At 37.2% G+C, this 16,589-nt stretch overlaps 1 protein-coding gene across 1 annotated transcript in view; it reads right to left on the minus strand.

Annotated features, from left to right (window-relative positions):
- Window positions 1–8,058: 8,058 nt before the first annotated feature.
- Window positions 8,059–16,589, minus strand: part of MYO3B (myosin IIIB) — a 373,253-nt gene continuing 364,722 nt past the window's right edge. Inside the window, exons 33-35 of the mRNA XM_045560289.1 lie at window positions 11,199–11,305; window positions 10,778–10,824; window positions 8,059–9,954 (exon numbers count right to left, since the gene is read on the minus strand). Coding sequence (XP_045416245.1) covers window positions 9,816–9,954; window positions 10,778–10,824; window positions 11,199–11,305 — 293 coding nt within the window. The 3' untranslated portion in view covers window positions 8,059–9,815. The remainder of the gene's footprint in view (window positions 9,955–10,777; window positions 10,825–11,198; window positions 11,306–16,589) is intronic.

The following is a 16,589-nucleotide window of genomic DNA, read 5'->3' on the forward strand; positions in this document are numbered from 1 at the left end:
CACTTCACACAAATTTGATTTAGGATGAAAATTAATGTAATTCTGTCATAGCTACATAGAAAAGGGGCACCATATGCAATTAAAAAAAAGGAATACCCAAACATTTACTTTAAGGGTAGTCTTTAAAGTTTGAAATATCTATAAAATGATATATGTGATATAATAGGCCATTTCTGTTGGAGGTTATGTTAACTGTCAGCAGGGAACTGGAGATTTGTCGTGAGGTCTGGCATAAGTAACTTATTTTTAATAACAGTACAAGTACGTTGACTTTAAAAGGGGGAATTGTATAGTATGTGAATCATATCTCAATAAAACTGTTATAAAATAATAGTTCAAATACTAATGTTCATAATGATTAACTTAAAAATAATTTTAAGTAGGACCTAGTACAACATGGTAGATATAACATGCACACATTTGTCTCCTCAGATTCCTGAGACCTCACTTAAATAGCAGTAAAGAAGAACTAAAGAGAATTAACTCAAAATAGTGATGAGACTGGAAGAAGGACTCAAGAGAAAAGACATTTCAACATATTTCTAGAAGGTGAAAAATGGATGGAAGAAGATACCTGCTTTCAGTAATAAAGGACTAGGTGATTCAAACTGCTCTATCCTTAAAACTTAGGGCACAATTTAAAACATACCTGATTGAAGGCTTTAGGGAGCTAGCAAGAGAATACTGAACCAATGTCTAGGAGAAGACAGAAATTCTGCATTTGGAGCAACTTTTCTTCTGTGTGGCATTTGTCAATTCCAGAAGAGATAACTAAGAAGCTATGAGGCTGAATGGTGTGGGGCTGTGGGGCCACAAGTTGGAGTCTTAAACATCTACCTCTCAACACACACACACTTTGACTTAGGAGTACAAAGAGCTGCACTCTTGCCGATGTTGAACCAGGTGTAGACTGCTCTTAGGACTACAGGGGCACACCATGCCGGCAATCTAGGGATTACAGGCCCCTTTCAAACCATTACAGGCTCTGAGGCTGGATTAAAGTGGTCCTGATTTACTCATGTTCCCCAGCAATTATTACTATTTTGTGGGGGAAGGGAATATTATCCTGGGCCTCAAATTATCTTTATAAATAATTTTGCAAATATAATTTCCAGCATGCAATAAATAACCAAGGGAGTAAGAAAATATGAATGACAACCATATTATAGTAAAACCTCTAAAAACCAAAGAAAGAGAAAACCTTAAAAGCAGTCAGGGAAAAAGAAAGATTGCCTTCAAAGGAACAACAATTTGACTTATAGCCGACCTTTCAACAGAAACAATGAGAACCAGAAGATAATGAGTGCTAACTTCAAAATGCTACAGGAAAATACCTACCAGTATATAAAATTCTATACTCATCAAAAATATTTTTCAAAAATGAAGGTGAAATAAAGATATTTTCAGTTAAATTAAAACTTATAAAAGGAGACCCACACTAAAGGAAACACTAAAGAGGGTTCTTTAGGCAGAAGGAAATGGATCTCAGAATAGCAGGTCAGAGATGTGAGAAGAAATGAAGAGCAATGAAAACAATAATGATTATATCTTGTGGGATTTAAAATATGTATGAAATTAAATTGTGCCACAATAATGGCAATATAATCGAGGAATATATATATATATATGTATTTTTTTACTATGTGTGTATATATATGTACACACACACAAAGACATACATATATATAGTGTTTGAAGGTCCTTGAATCATTGAATTGTCTGGGAATAGAGCAAAAGTATCAAGTAATTTAGATTTTGATAAGTTAAGGATGCAACATGTACTCACCAGCAAATTGGTTTCCCTGATCATCACCTAAGTGCACATTTGGGAATAACACCAACTGGGTATCGGACAGAAGTGGGGGGTGGGGGGAGGGGATGGGTGTATACCTACATGATGAGTGTGATGCGCACTGTCTGGGGAATGGACACACTTGAAGCTCTGACTCGGGGGGATGGGGGGGCATGGGCAATATATATAACCTGAACTTTTGTACCCCCATAATAAGCTGAAATAAAAAAAAATGAAAATATAAAACAAAAAAAGGATGCATACTGTAATTTCTTGGGTAGCCACGAGAGAATGATTTGTATGCACCTAATAATACAGTCTTAAATATATTTTAACAATTGACAAGAATAAAAGGAGAAATAGGCACATTCATAATCTTAGTGGAAAATTTAAATATACTTCTCTTAACTGACAGAAAAAGCAGTAAAAATATCAGTTAGCATGGAGGAGATGACAATTAACAAACTTGACCTACTATATATTATAGAAGTCTGCAGAATACACCTAATTTTTAAGTATATATGGAATATTTACAAAAATTTATCCTATGCTTGGCTGTAAAGTCTTAACAAAGTTCAAAGGCTTGAAATCATACTGAACTTTTTCTCTGTTCAAAACACAATTGAGGCCGGGCGTGGTGGCTCACGCCTGTAATCCTAGCACTCTGGGAGGCCGAGGTGGGCGGATTGTTTGAGCTCAGGAGTTTGAGACCAGCCTGAGCAAGAGCAAGACCCCGTCTCTACTAAAACATAGAAAGAAATTATACAGATAGCTAAAAATATATATAGAAAAATTAGCTGGGCATGGTGGCACATACCTGTAGTCCCAGCTACTCGGGAGGCTGAGGCAGGAGGATTGCCTGAGCCCAGGAGTCTGAGGTTGCTGTGAGCAAGGCTGACGCCACGGCACTCTAGCCCAGGCAACAGAGTAAGACTCTGTCTCAAAAAAAAAAACAAAAAACAATTGAGCTAGATCTCAACAAAAAGATAAGAGATAATCAGCATCACAAATGAAAAAGAGGATCTTACTATAGATTCTATAATATTAAAAATACCTTATGAGATATTTTGAAAAATTCTAACCAAATTAAAAAATGTAGAAGAAATGGACGAATTTCTAGAAAAATAAAATGTACCAAAACCGACACAGGAAGAAATAGGAAATATGAAGTCATAAGGTTTTTTTTTTGTTTGTTTGGTTTTGTTTTAGAGACCAGGTCTCACTCTGTTGCCCATGCTAGAGTGCACTGGGGTCATATAACTCATGGCAACCTCAGACTCCTTTGTTAAAGCAATCATCCTGCCTCAGCCTCTCAAGTAGCTGGTACTATAGGTATGCACCACTGTATCTGACTAATTTTTAAATTTTTATGTGGAGACAGAGTCTCGCTATGTTTCCCAGGCTGGTCTCAAATTCCTGGCCTCAAGTGATCCTCCTACCTTGGCTTCCTAAAGTGCTGGGATTGTAGGTGTGAGCTGCCATATCGTACCAAAATAATAAATTATTAGAGAAATTTCATCCATAATTAAAACCTTCCCTCATAAAAAACTGCAGGCACATATAGCTTCCCTCATCAGTTTAAAAATTTTGAGAAAGAATGTCATTTTTACATGAGCTCTTCCAGAGAAAGACAAACTGGAATATTATGAGAATAATGTATATGTTAATCTCATCATAAGCAAATAATTTAAAAAATTAACAAATCAAATCCAGCAATAATTAAAAGGATAACACAGCATGAGAAAGTTGGATTCATTGCAAGAATGCAAGGTTGGTTTAACATTAGAAAATTAGTGTAACTCACTACATTAACAAAATAAAGGAGAAACTCATGAGATTACTAGAATATATACAGAATAAGTATTTGATAAAATTCAACCATTTTTAAGGGGAAAAATCCTTTTAGGAATAGAAAGGAACAAGAAATATCTTAATGGTAAAATATAGAAAGTTTTCCCTTTGAGATTGGGGAAAAAGACAAGAGTACCCACTACTAACCCTCCTAATCAACATTGCACTAGAAATCTTACCCAGATCACTGTTGCAGATTGATAACAAAAATGGCCCCAATTTTCTCTCTCTCTCTTTGTATCCCTGCTCTTTGCAATTTAACCAACTTTTCAGCTCCTCTCATCAAGAGATGAATTCTATTTGCCTACCTCTTAGTTCTGGACTGGCCTTGTGACTGATGTGCTTTGATTAAAAGAATGTGGTGGAATTGACAATGTATCAGTTCTAAGCCTCAATAGACAACTCTCTCTCTCTCTCTCTCTCTCTGCAGCTGGGGATAATAGCAAGTTGAAGGATGAGACCATGTAGAACAGAACTAAGTGAGCCCACCTGTCTTTGCTGTGGCCCCAGATATGTGAGGAACCCAGCCAAGATCAGCAAAGCTACGTAGCTGACCTGAAGCTAATTGCAGATACACAAGTGAACCCTGGCAAGACTGGCTCAAATCAGTAGAAATACTCGGCTAACCTACAGACTTATGAGAAATATGTGGTGTTTTGGGGTGGTTTGTAATGCAGCAATAGCTAACTGATACAGGCAGCAACTTAAGAAGAAATAAAGTATAAATTGAAAAGAAAGAAGAAAAATCTATAGTTATTTGCAAAAGATAAAATTGTATATGTAAAAAATCCAAAATAATCTAGATACATTACTGGAAATAATGAGTAAATTTAGGCTATGCATGGTGGCTCATCCCTGTAACTGTGAAACCACCCTTTATAAAATTAATAAAGGGCCATAAGGTGGGGACTGTGGTAGGGGTAAAAAATATATATATAACCAGCCATTACTCCCTAGCTTGCTTTCCTATAATAAAGATTCTCAGACCATAGATAATATCACCCTTGTAAATATCACACTTGTAAAACCTAGGCTAGTGTTTGAGATACCATCCAGGAATTGCATTCTGGTGGACTGGCTGACCTACCCACACCAGTGGCCCATACCAAGGCATAAGGAGATCATTTCTACGTTACCTATGTATGACTCCACTCTGAATTCAGCCAGTCTGCCTAGCCCTTTGCTTACCAAACTATTTTTAAAAACTCTTTCTTCCAAATTCTCTGAGAGATGGATTTGAGAAATTCCTCCTGTCTCTTCACATGGCACCTGTGATATGAAACTCTTTCTCCACTGTAACCCCTGCTGTCTCAGTGTATTGGCTTCCTCTTGAGCAGCAGGCAATGAACCTGGTTGGGCTGTAACAATCCCAGAACTTTGGGAGCCTGAGGGAGGCGGATCTCTTGAGCCAAGAGTTCAAGGTTGCAATGAGCTGTGATTAGGCCACTGCACTGCAGCCTAAGTGACAGAGTGAGACCCTGTCTCAAAAAAAAAAAAAAAAAAAAAAAAAGAAAGAAAGAAAGAAAAGAAAATAACTAAATATACCATATTCAGGGATCGAAAAATTCAATATTGTGAACATGACAATTCCTTTCAAGTTGACTTACAGATTCAAGATAATTTCAAAGAAATACCAATAGTTTTTTTTTCCCCAGAAGTTAACTATTTGATTCTATAATATGCAAAGGGCCCAGAATAATGAAGTTTCTCTTGGAGAAGAAAAACAATTTGGAGGATTTGCTCTACCATACACTAAAGTTCTAGTATTTAAGACAGGATAAATATATAGATCAATGGGACAGAATAGACAACCTTCCAACAGACTCATGAACACTTTAGGTAAATGGTAGTATTTTAGAGCAATAAGAAAAGGATGATCTTTTCGTTAAATGGGGCTGAGATAGCTGAATATCCATATACAAAACATGCAAATTGACCCTTACTACATACCATTCACAAAATCAGTTGGTGGTGGTGGTAGTGGTAAGGGGGTTTAAAGATCTAAATGTGAAAGGCAGAACAATAGTGCTTCCAGAAGATCCTGAAGGCAAATATCTTTGTGACCTTGGGTTAGGGAAAGATTTCTTAACAGGTCATAAAAAAGCACTAGTCAGAAAGGAAAAGATTGATAAACTGTACTATGCTAATATTACATACTCTTTTTTTCATCAAGGGCACTTTAGGAGAGTGAAAGGGCAAGACACTTAGTGGAGAAAATATTTGCCACACATATAACTGACAATATATAATATGTTTCTTAAAATTAAAAAAATTAGCCACCCCGATTAAAAATGGGCATGTCACAAAAGAACTTATCTAAAATGGCCACAAGACACATAAAATGTGCTCAATGTCATTATTAATCAAGGATATATAAGCTATAATTACAGTGAGATTCTACTACACATACATAGGTGATGAAAAAGACTAACATAGCAAGAGTTGGTGAAAATACAGAACAACGCATGCTTTCTTATAGCAGTGGTGGGATTGCAAATTGGTATAACTACTTTGAAAAACAGTTTGGCATTATCTACTGAAGTGCAGATAAGTATACCTTATGACTCTGCCATTCTAATCCTAGGTATCTAGCCAATAGAAAAGCATGCAAATAAACACCAAGAGACAGATACAATAATGTTCACAGCAGCAATTTCCAAAATAGCCCCAAACTGGAAACAATTCATATTTGTCCATTAAAAGTAGAATGGCTAAATCAATTATGTTATATTCATATATCAGAATACTACACAGTCATGAAATGAAAGAACTGCATTTATATTCCACAACATAGATGAACCTCACAAATATAACACTGAATGAAAGAAATAAGACCTAAAAAAATTACTCATGGTATGATTCTATTTATATAAAGTTCTCCAAACCTAACTATGAAGCAAAACATAACTATAGTGTTTAGGGATGCATGTAAGTGTAAAACTATAAAGAAAATCAAGGAAGTGTTTAGCACTGGAGTCATGAGAATGTTTATTTTGGGGAGGTGCAGGTGTAGTATGTAATCGGGAAGAGACAGGAGGGAGGCTTCTAGGGTGCTGACGATGTTCTATTCCAGAGGTCCCCAAGGTTTTTGGCACCAGGGGCCGGTTTCATGGAAGTCAATTTTTCCACAGACTGATGGCCGGGGTTGGGGGGGGTGGCAGATGATTTCGGGATAATTCAAGTGCATTACATTTATTGTGCAGTCAAACCTCTTTGCTAATGATAATCTGTATTTGCAGCAGCTCCCCAGTGCTAGCCTCACCCCCTCAGTGCCACCTCAGATCATCAAGCCTGCCACTCACCTCCTGTTGTGTGGCCCGGTTCCTGACAGGCCACGGACCTGGTACCGGTCTGCAGCCCAGGGCGTTGGGGACTGCAGTCCTATTCTACGCGGGAGGTGGTTACATGGATGTTCGGTTTCTGATAATTTATTGAGCTGAATCTTCTGATTTGTGCCCTGTTCTGTATATGTTTTATATTTTAAAAGAAAGTTTTAAAAAATGGATAGAGGCAATCTGCAGATGAAACAAAATGGAAGAAGCAGCAGCTCAGAATATGAACACCAACGGTCTGCAGTGGAGCTTTTCAAAAATGTCCTATTCCCAGAATTATTTCTGTTTGTCTGGACATTGTCTTTTAGTCTGGTGGTTTTCACCCTCATACAGATACTATGGAAAGTTGATAGCACAAAAAAATAAATGTTTAATTACCTAATTTAAAGTTTAAAAGGTAGTCAACAACTATTTAAAAATAAAATTATAATACTGGGAGAAGTGAAGAGAGAGGGGAAGGGGGATTGAAATAAATTACATTTTTCAAAAGGGGGAGAATAAATGTCTAAGATGATAATCCATGAAGGTAGAAGCAAATTATTCAGAGACATGGTGGAAACCGTTAGAAGAATTAGAAATAGTAAAAAAAATTGGTTTCTTCTTGGGGGAAATCAAGGAGAAGACTGCTGTCCACTATAAACCCTCTGGACTATTTGATTTTTGCCATGTGCATATTATAATACTTTGATAAATCTAATAAGACATTTACAAGATTCCAGTTTGCATCATTCTCATATGCTTGCCTTAAGAATTGCTTTTGGAGTTTGTGGCATTGTGACTAGCCAAGAATAATGTCTATAGTCTGTTTGTCTTATCTATGCTGCACTGATAATGAATACCATTTCTAAAGTACTGTTAAGAGTTATAGCTGTATCAGTCACTAACTATTGCAGAGCTTCTGAATTATAATTTTATAATTACTTATATTTTATTTTAAACTTTATTTATAGATATATTTTATTCTTATTTTATTTTATTTTTATTTTTTTTTGAGACAGAGTCTCACTTTGTTGCCTGGGCTAGAGTGAGTGCCGTGGCATCAGCCTAGCTCACAGCAACCTCAAACTCCTGGGCTTAAGCGATCCTACTGCCTCAGCCTCCCAAGTAGCTGGGACTACAGGCATGCGCCACTATAGATATATTTTAATTAGAAACAAGGCAGGTTTATAATTACATTGTACATGGGCAGGTGGGAAGTTGTGAACATTTCCAATTCAACAGTTTGAAGAGCAGCTAATATTATCAAACCAAAAGTAGACAAATCAATGATAAAAGTGAAACTTCTAAAAGCACTCATATATTAAGAAGAAGAAGGAAAATCTATATATTCTAGGGATTATTTTTTAAACAATAAAATAAAATTTGTGTTTCTTGTGTTCTACTTGCATATCTTATAAACATTACCTTTTGGGTGAAGATCTAGAAAAAAATCAAGACACACTTTTAAACAAGTAAAGTTTAGCTATTGAAAAATTGGTTATATTTCTTTTCCTTGTAAACTTATAATTTTGAGATCATTAAATGCCTCATGTCATTATTTATGTTCATAAAATGCTTAGTAATGTCTTTCCTTTCAAAACTGTTTTTTTCTATTTCTTCAAGGTTATTTTTCTCAAAATCTAGGTACTCCCTTCATACTATCTACCAAGTAAGTATTTTAGAGTAAGAAAAATGTTAATAACATCTATTCTAAAGAAAGGATCTTATAGTGTTTTTTGTTTTTATATATCACATAGTAATCTCACATATTGTTTTATATAGAGTAGGTGCTCAAAAAAGTTTGTCATACTCAATCATATCGAGTATTATAATATATAACATCACAACAATAGGATTAGCTCAACCTTGAGTAAAAAGTCAGAGCTTAGGGTATAAGAAAAGTAATTAATCATGTATAACATATAACTGAAAGTAATATGTCTGTGGAATGAAGTGAAGTCTGTCCACTCATTCCACATTCACTGGGTGTCCACTTTGCCAGGCACTATGCTAGGCTCTTGGTACACAAAGATGGACAAGATAAGATCCTTCCCCTGCAGCCACTCAAAGCCTAACAGAGTTGGCTGACCAATGAATGGAGAGTTGCAAAACAACATCACCTAGATTTGGACAGGTCCAAATCTTCATTTCCTTTCATTCCTTTCTTTTTATTACTAAAGTGATAGGGGTGCTTTGGCAAGGCAGAATAAAGAGGCAAAGCCTTTCTCAGCATAATAATTACCAAGAGAAGGGTATTTGCCTTATAGAAAGAACTGGAAAGATTTAGGCCTCTCTGCCTAAACATAGGAAATTATCCTGTCCTAAGAGACTGTGTGTGTACTCCTCAGGATAGGGGCACTCAGCAATGGAGCCCTGACCCTGAGAGGCTGGAGAGGTAGAAAAGCCCAGGGAAGTGGGGAGAGAGGAGGAGTGAGCAGGAAGGGGACTGCTGGGTTCCCACTGGGGCATATTCTGCATGGACTGAAAAGTGACTTGGTAGGAAAAATAAAGAAAAATTATCAGAGTTCATGACTGGCCTATGGTGAGATTGTTACCTCTTTAGATGTTGGGGGCGTGAATGACTGTTATTACCACCGTTGTGGTGTTCTTAGTATCCCACAGGGACACGTAGGATGAGAACAGAAGGGCTTGCCCAGGTCAGGCTGCACACCAGATGTGGGAGGGAGAGTGGCAGAGACATGAGAAGATGTTTTGGAATCTGAAAATTGTCAGGAAGACTCAGACATGGACCGTGTGCCCAGAGAAGCTAACCCCATGTCAGTGCTTTCTTATTCAATGACAGTCAGCCCATTACCACGATTGTTCTTACCCTGGACAGATCTGGGCTCAGGAAGTACAAGTCAGTGTTGGGCAAAAGAGTCTCCTTTGGAGGCCGAGGAAAAACAGAAAGGGCGGGCTGAGTTGCTCTCCTCAGGAATACAGTCCACAGGTGAAAGAGATTTGTAATATTCGTCTTCCCCATCAAGCACTTTGATTTGGCTGCAACAAAGAAAAGAGCAAGATTTTCAAAAGAAAAAGAAACAAATGCCACAGTCATCACTAGGGAGATAAAATTGTGTGAGTAGTTGGAACAGGGTTGGGTCCCAACACCGGAGGGGAAGGACAGCTTAGGTAACTCAGGGTCTCCCCGCACACAAGTACTGGGGTCTGGTCCACAAAAGCTCACCTCTGGATCACACACGGATGATGGGTCAAACTTAGTAGTGTCTGCAAGTTGTGGTCATGTTGTATAATAACTTGATGTATATGATTAAATTTTCTGTCTCCGTCTGGTTCCCTCTAGATAAGAAAGTTCTCCTGATCTCCCCCAATTCTCAAACTAGTACTGCTTATTTACTTCATTGCTATGTTCAGTTGAGATGCTAATAAGCAAATGAGCCACAAACTCCTTACTATCCTCTAACCATTGAGGAAAGTTCTTCTTTGTGCATGTTTTAAGGCCCAGGGATAGGATAATGTGGAGGAAGTGGCCTATTTGTACTTTGTAGAGAGCTCTTATTTGTGGACGGAGGGTTTTATGCAACTCACTGCATGTCTCCAATTATGAAGAAAGTACAATTCCCTGGAATAATTATGAGAAATAACAATTGCCCTTAGGTGACAATTTCAGCCTTTTTGGACAGAATAGATTCAAGTTTTGTATACTTGCTACTGTGAGAAGTAGTTTCCAATGTCAATAATAGTGGTAATATCTGGATTGCATATTTTTAGAAGCCTCTCTGGAAAGTTTTGCATTTTCTGTAATATCACAAAGGACCCCTTCTGTTTACAGTTGCTTAGAACTAAGAAGACAGATATTTACCCAAGTTTTCTTGGCTTCCTCTTGCTCCCTTGATATTCTAGAGTTCCCTGTGGAGAGGGCCAAGAACACACAGTCAAAGCAAAGCAGCAAGTCGTTAATTTTTAATTCAAAGTGATTTTGTGTTGAATGCAAGCAGATGCTGATAATATCAGAAGTCACAGCATAATTTTTTTGATCAAAGGGCTCAAGTGAGCCTGATGAAGCATGCATCTTGCTCGTCTTTGATAAACCACATCAATTATTCACCGTGAAGGCAGACATCCTGACATGAAAGCAACAGATAAAGAGCCTAAGCACATGTTCAAGACGAGAGCATAAGAGAGTGGGGGTGGGGCTGGAGGGGCTGGAACAGGTATTAATAACAGAATTATTAACTGGAAACAAAGCCAGTGAAACAGCTTTATGGCCACTTTGAACTCACATTTAACTGGTTATAGTACATGGTGTCCTCAGGGCTACTCAACATTTTGGGCTGCTGGCATCGTCGGCGAGGTGTTCGCTGCTTCTGTGCAAGACCATTTTCTAAACCTGCAACAAGATGGCAAAACTTTACTGTAAACCATCCCAGGTGTTGGGAAAATTAAGTGAAAAACAGCTTTTCACATAGAATGTACTTAGTAGAAATTGTGTCCTGTTTTAATGGGCATGTTAGAAGCTTCGCTAATATTAGGAGATAATCATCCTTAACACACACACACACACACACACACACACACGTAGGAATTGCTAACTGTAAACAAGGGCCACTGTCTGTAACTTTGCCTTCATCTTTCTGGTCAGAATCAGCAGTCCAGCATAACAGAAAGCAAACTGGTTTGTCTACGCTGGTGCAGTGGAAGTTGGTGGTCAGCCTTTGTGGAGTAGCATGCCCTTTGTGAGACAACCCAGGACAGCCAGGGCAATCTGGGATTGTTGGCACCACATCCTACAGTGAGAGTTCAAAGACATCTGGAGCACACATATTCCTGGGGAGATGAGAAGCAAACCTTTTGGTGGGTTATATTTTGGGGGGAAAATTGCTTGAGCTAGTATTTACTGAAATGCTTTGAACAATACCACTGATCCATGCAGTGGTAAAATAGAAGGGAAAGGATGATTGCATGATTTCATGGAGCAGTCTCTCCCACTCAGTCCTGATTTCAGAACCCTGGACCAAGAGTGCACTGGAGATTAAGAAACCACGTGTCACATGAAGTCATGATTCATTTCCCTTCTAAGCAAATGATTTTTGTGGAATCTGCTATCCTTGTGGCTCTACATCTGAATCAGGATTCAGCAGTTCTAACTTCTTGCCAACACAAATACACACAGACACACCCGTCATAGGATATTGTCCATGAATGTCATTGTTTAGAGAAAAAAGATCACTTTTCTGGACAGGGTATTTATCATAAACTATTCATTAAAAAAGAGCTGAAGATTTTACTTGGAATCATATTTTAACTTCACTAGAGAATGCCATTACTTGGAAAAATTCTGAGGGAATTTTTTAAACAGAGAGTGACTTAGCAAGGATCATTATGAATGGAAAATTATCTGTTTCCTAAGTATAAAGTTTTGTATCTTGATTTTTCTTGACTGGGACATATCTATGTTTGGACAAGACTGTTAGAACCATACAAGATTTTAGAAACCATCCATTCTAAATACCAATTTTTCTCAGAAGAGAAACCGAGACCAATAACTGTTGAATGATTCATCTCAGATCAAGTGGCAGGGTGGGTAGCCTGCCCCAGATCACTTACTTTCTGCTCTAACAGGTCTGTTTTTCTTTTTAAACTACAGCATATTGTCTTTATTAACAAGAAACTTGTTTTTTAAGTCAGAGGTCTAAGCAGAAGTAAGCTCAATGAAAAAACATTATTAGCATAGCAAAATGATGTTGCTTGCAGAAGGTTCCAGTAACCTCAAGAGGCATCCCTGTCCACATCTTCATCTGATGGTTCCAACATACCTATTCCCTGTTTGCTTTGCGAAATCCATATTCTATAATATGGTAGTGTGTGAGGTTGTGAAGCCCTTTTGTGTTGTCTTGGTTCTGATTTATAGATTAATGGACAGAAGTCTCCAGAGGTTCGATTGCTGGTGTGAACATGCATTGGAGGTCTGACATCTACTCTCTCTTAGACTTTTTAATATTGCAGGAATTCCCATCCATGGCAACTCAAAAAGACTGATCTTAAATAGTTTTTGGGTTCAGCTGGAGTTCAGCCCAGTTCAGCTGGACTTCATATTTATTTGGTGTTTACACTTGATCAGAAGCTTTTATTTATAATTTCTCAACTGGCAATGGTTAATATAAGATGTGGTTCTCAACTTTTGCTCTTGCCGTACTTGCTGTTCCACAGGCTGGCATTTTCTTCCTGATTCTCAGAAGGAATCAAGTTATTGGATAGAATTTTCTCAATTTCAACATTTCTCCCATAAATTTAAAAAAACTGTTGGTGTCTAATCACATGGTATCTATACTATACTAGAATCTTGTATAAACTGGTTGTCTGATTTAGCATCAAATTTTAATTTTCATAGTTTTTAAGTTTAATATCTCCATATTTCCTGATGTTATGTTCCATGTTCTTTGTTATCAGAACAAGTCTGGGTGTCATTGATATATGACCAACTGTAAGCAACCAAATAAATAATTGGGAAGTGAATCATTATTTAATAAATGCTGTTGGAAAAATCCAATAGCAACACACAAAAAATATAACTTAAATACAGACATAACATTTATCCTACATGCAAAGGCACTTTGCTAGATATTGTGGGAATGGCAAAGAGAAAAATAAGACGAAGTCTCTGCTTTCGATCTAGTAGAAGACACTGAGTCTTAAGAGGTTAAGTGACTTGTTTCAGTCTGTAAGCCAGGGCTGCTGGGCTCAAATTTGTTTTGTTTTTTTCTTTTTTAAATTCTAAATCCTCTACCTTCCTCAATATACCTCTTGATTCTCACAGGCCACAATAAATTTCTGATTAGTTATATAAACATTTTAAACATTTCCGCCCCCCCCCAAAAAAAAACCTTATTAGGGAAGGAAATAGACTATCTCAACTGTCAAAGAAAATATTAGTGGCAAGGATGGGTTCAATTATATTAAAGAAAAATATTCTATTTGATGGACAGTAACAAAACTAAAATTTAAAAAAAGCAACAGAAAGATAAAAACAATTAAAAGATATATATGCCCGTCAAAAGATATATACCCATAAAAGTCTATATCCATGACGTAGAAAGGCTGAGGCAAGAGAGAGACAGAGAAATATTCATATATGTTGAAATACAGTTAGAAAATGAGATACTGAAAAATGTTCAACTACCTGACAAAGACTTCAATTAAAACAATTACTATGCTTTTCTATATTAATAATTAGCATAAGCCAAAGGTCAAAAGACAATGTGGGAGGGGCCCCAGTTAAACAGGTAAATCCACAGGTTCTACCTTCCTGAAGTGCAACTTGACAATAAATAACAAGAGCTGAGCAACTTGTTCTAAGGAACATATTCCCATGAAGTAAACCGAAAGAAAAAAATGTTTGTATGAAGACAGATATAATAATACTTTTTGTAGTAGAAAAAAGCTAGAAACATGATAAATATTTAATAATTGGGGAGAAATTAATGCTGAGATATAAGTATTGTGTCATACTATGAAGGCACCAACAAGGCACTGATAAATATGTATGGTGCTAACAGGAAAATTCAAACTTTGGAAAAAGAAGTAAAATACAAAATAGCATACAGCACATTGATTAAATCTATGTATGTACGTGCACTGAGAAGTTTGTCATCTTTTTTTCCTTTAAAAATTTGAAAATTAAAAAATCAATAAGGCACATAGGACAAAAATTATTTCTTCTTTCAATAGATGAAGAAACAATAATTAAGCAGAGCTAAATCTTGAAGTGGCAGAGTGAAGACTTGAACCCCTGTCTTTTGGCTTTTGAGCCAGTCAGTTTGCATTAATATACAAAACAATATGGTTATCTGATGGTTACCTAGTTTGTTTGATTAGTTATGTAGATCAACCAGGCAATTTAAGTTTGAAGATTCACGTTAGAATATGAGTTATTTACTTTGAAGACAATGATGTTCATATTCTGAAAGTGGTCTAATTCCACCTCACAGAAATGTCTGTACGCCAAACCAAACTCTCTAGTTTGTAATACACTGGGGGCTACCTCCTTATTGTGCTTTTTAGAGGTACATTGTGTTATGGATACCAATTTTTATTTAACATAAGTCTCTTCCCTTTTCAAGAATCTCTGTCTTTTTACCCCCCTCGCACCTTTTGATTTAATATTTGAGAACTTCCACACATTCTCTTCTAGTTGTAGAACTTTATAATAAACTGGCCCTAAATCTATCAGAAAACAGAAGAAATTTGAATAGCAATTCAGGAGCACTGGGAAATGCATACTCCTTACTCCCTATTCCCAAACCATCACATTGCATGGCTGTACAGGTATCCAAGCCCTTGGTGAGAGACAAATAGTCGAATTCAGTGGACTTGTTACATAACTTCAAACAATTGGTTTTGAAATTTAATTTTTATTTTCTCTCTGTTGAACATGAAGGTATATTCGAACTAGAGTTGCCAGATAAAATACAGGACACACAGATTTGAACATCAGGTACATCAGGTAAACAACGGATAGTTTTTTTTTTTTATTACACCCATGCAATATTTGAGACATATTAAAAATGATTGTTTATCTGAGATTCCAATCTAGCTGAGTGTACTGCATTTTTATTTGTTAAATCTGGCAACCCTAATTCATGCACAATGTTAAGACACATATGAAGTTCTTTGTTCTCTTCCAGGGTCTCAGAGATGAAAAAGGAAATGGCAGAGTGACAGTTACTTTGGCTACAAATGCTCCCTCCTACACTGTCCTCTAAAACTTAATGTTTCAATTTTTATCACCTGCTACAGATGTGCCAATTCTCGTAAATTTCCTAGCAGGACTGCAGGAAGGGAGGGACAACGGTAAGGTAGGGGCAGGATAGGGGCATACAGCCCAAATATTCCCTGGCCTGGTGGGACAGTATGGGTTCTTGGCCCCTGAGGGATGGGCAACCAGTGCACAGGGGTCCTGGGAAGACAGGGAGAGCCACAGTCCTTGGCACCCTCCTCTGGGCCCTCAGCAGGTGTGGATACTTTCTAAGCAGTATCACATTCTGCTGATCTGATTGCCATTTTGTGGATGAGGCATTCCCAGGGTGACTTGCCAAGTAAAACATCCCCTTAAAGCAAACAGAGCATTCAGTGTTCTAGATTTACAGATGGAAAATCCTATATGGGGTTGTGAGCTCTACCCTTGGGGCATTTAAATGGGATTAGAGTTATGCAATTAATTTACAGAGCTCTGCCAACTCTGTGCATAAAGGGAGGTACGTCATTTCTCCAACTAAGGTTCTCAGGGCATTTGGAGGTGACAATAACCTAGCTGTCAGCTGGACAATCTTTCTCCTCAATGAGGGTTAACCATGCTGCATGGTATACTAGTGGATACTTCCATGAAATAGCTTCCAAAGAGAAGAGGACCTGTCTTTTCTGACTCTATGTCTCTTCCCCTTAACATTTCATTTTTATGTAGCAAATTTTATTTTGCAAAGTATCTTTTTCTTTAATTTATCTCATTTTGGGAAGGACAAATAACTGCAAAGAGATATCAGAGGCATAGTGAGATTAAGAGATTACATAGCAAGTTAGAGGCAAAGCCCAAATGAGAATTCAGGTTTTTCAATGTCCAACCGACTGTATTCTTTTTATGCTATACCAGTTGTTCAGCTTTGAAAATACCAATGCTC

Source organism: Lemur catta, chromosome 8 (genome assembly GCF_020740605.2).
Source record: "Lemur catta isolate mLemCat1 chromosome 8, mLemCat1.pri, whole genome shotgun sequence".
Classification (NCBI taxonomy): domain Eukaryota; kingdom Metazoa; phylum Chordata; class Mammalia; order Primates; family Lemuridae; genus Lemur; species Lemur catta.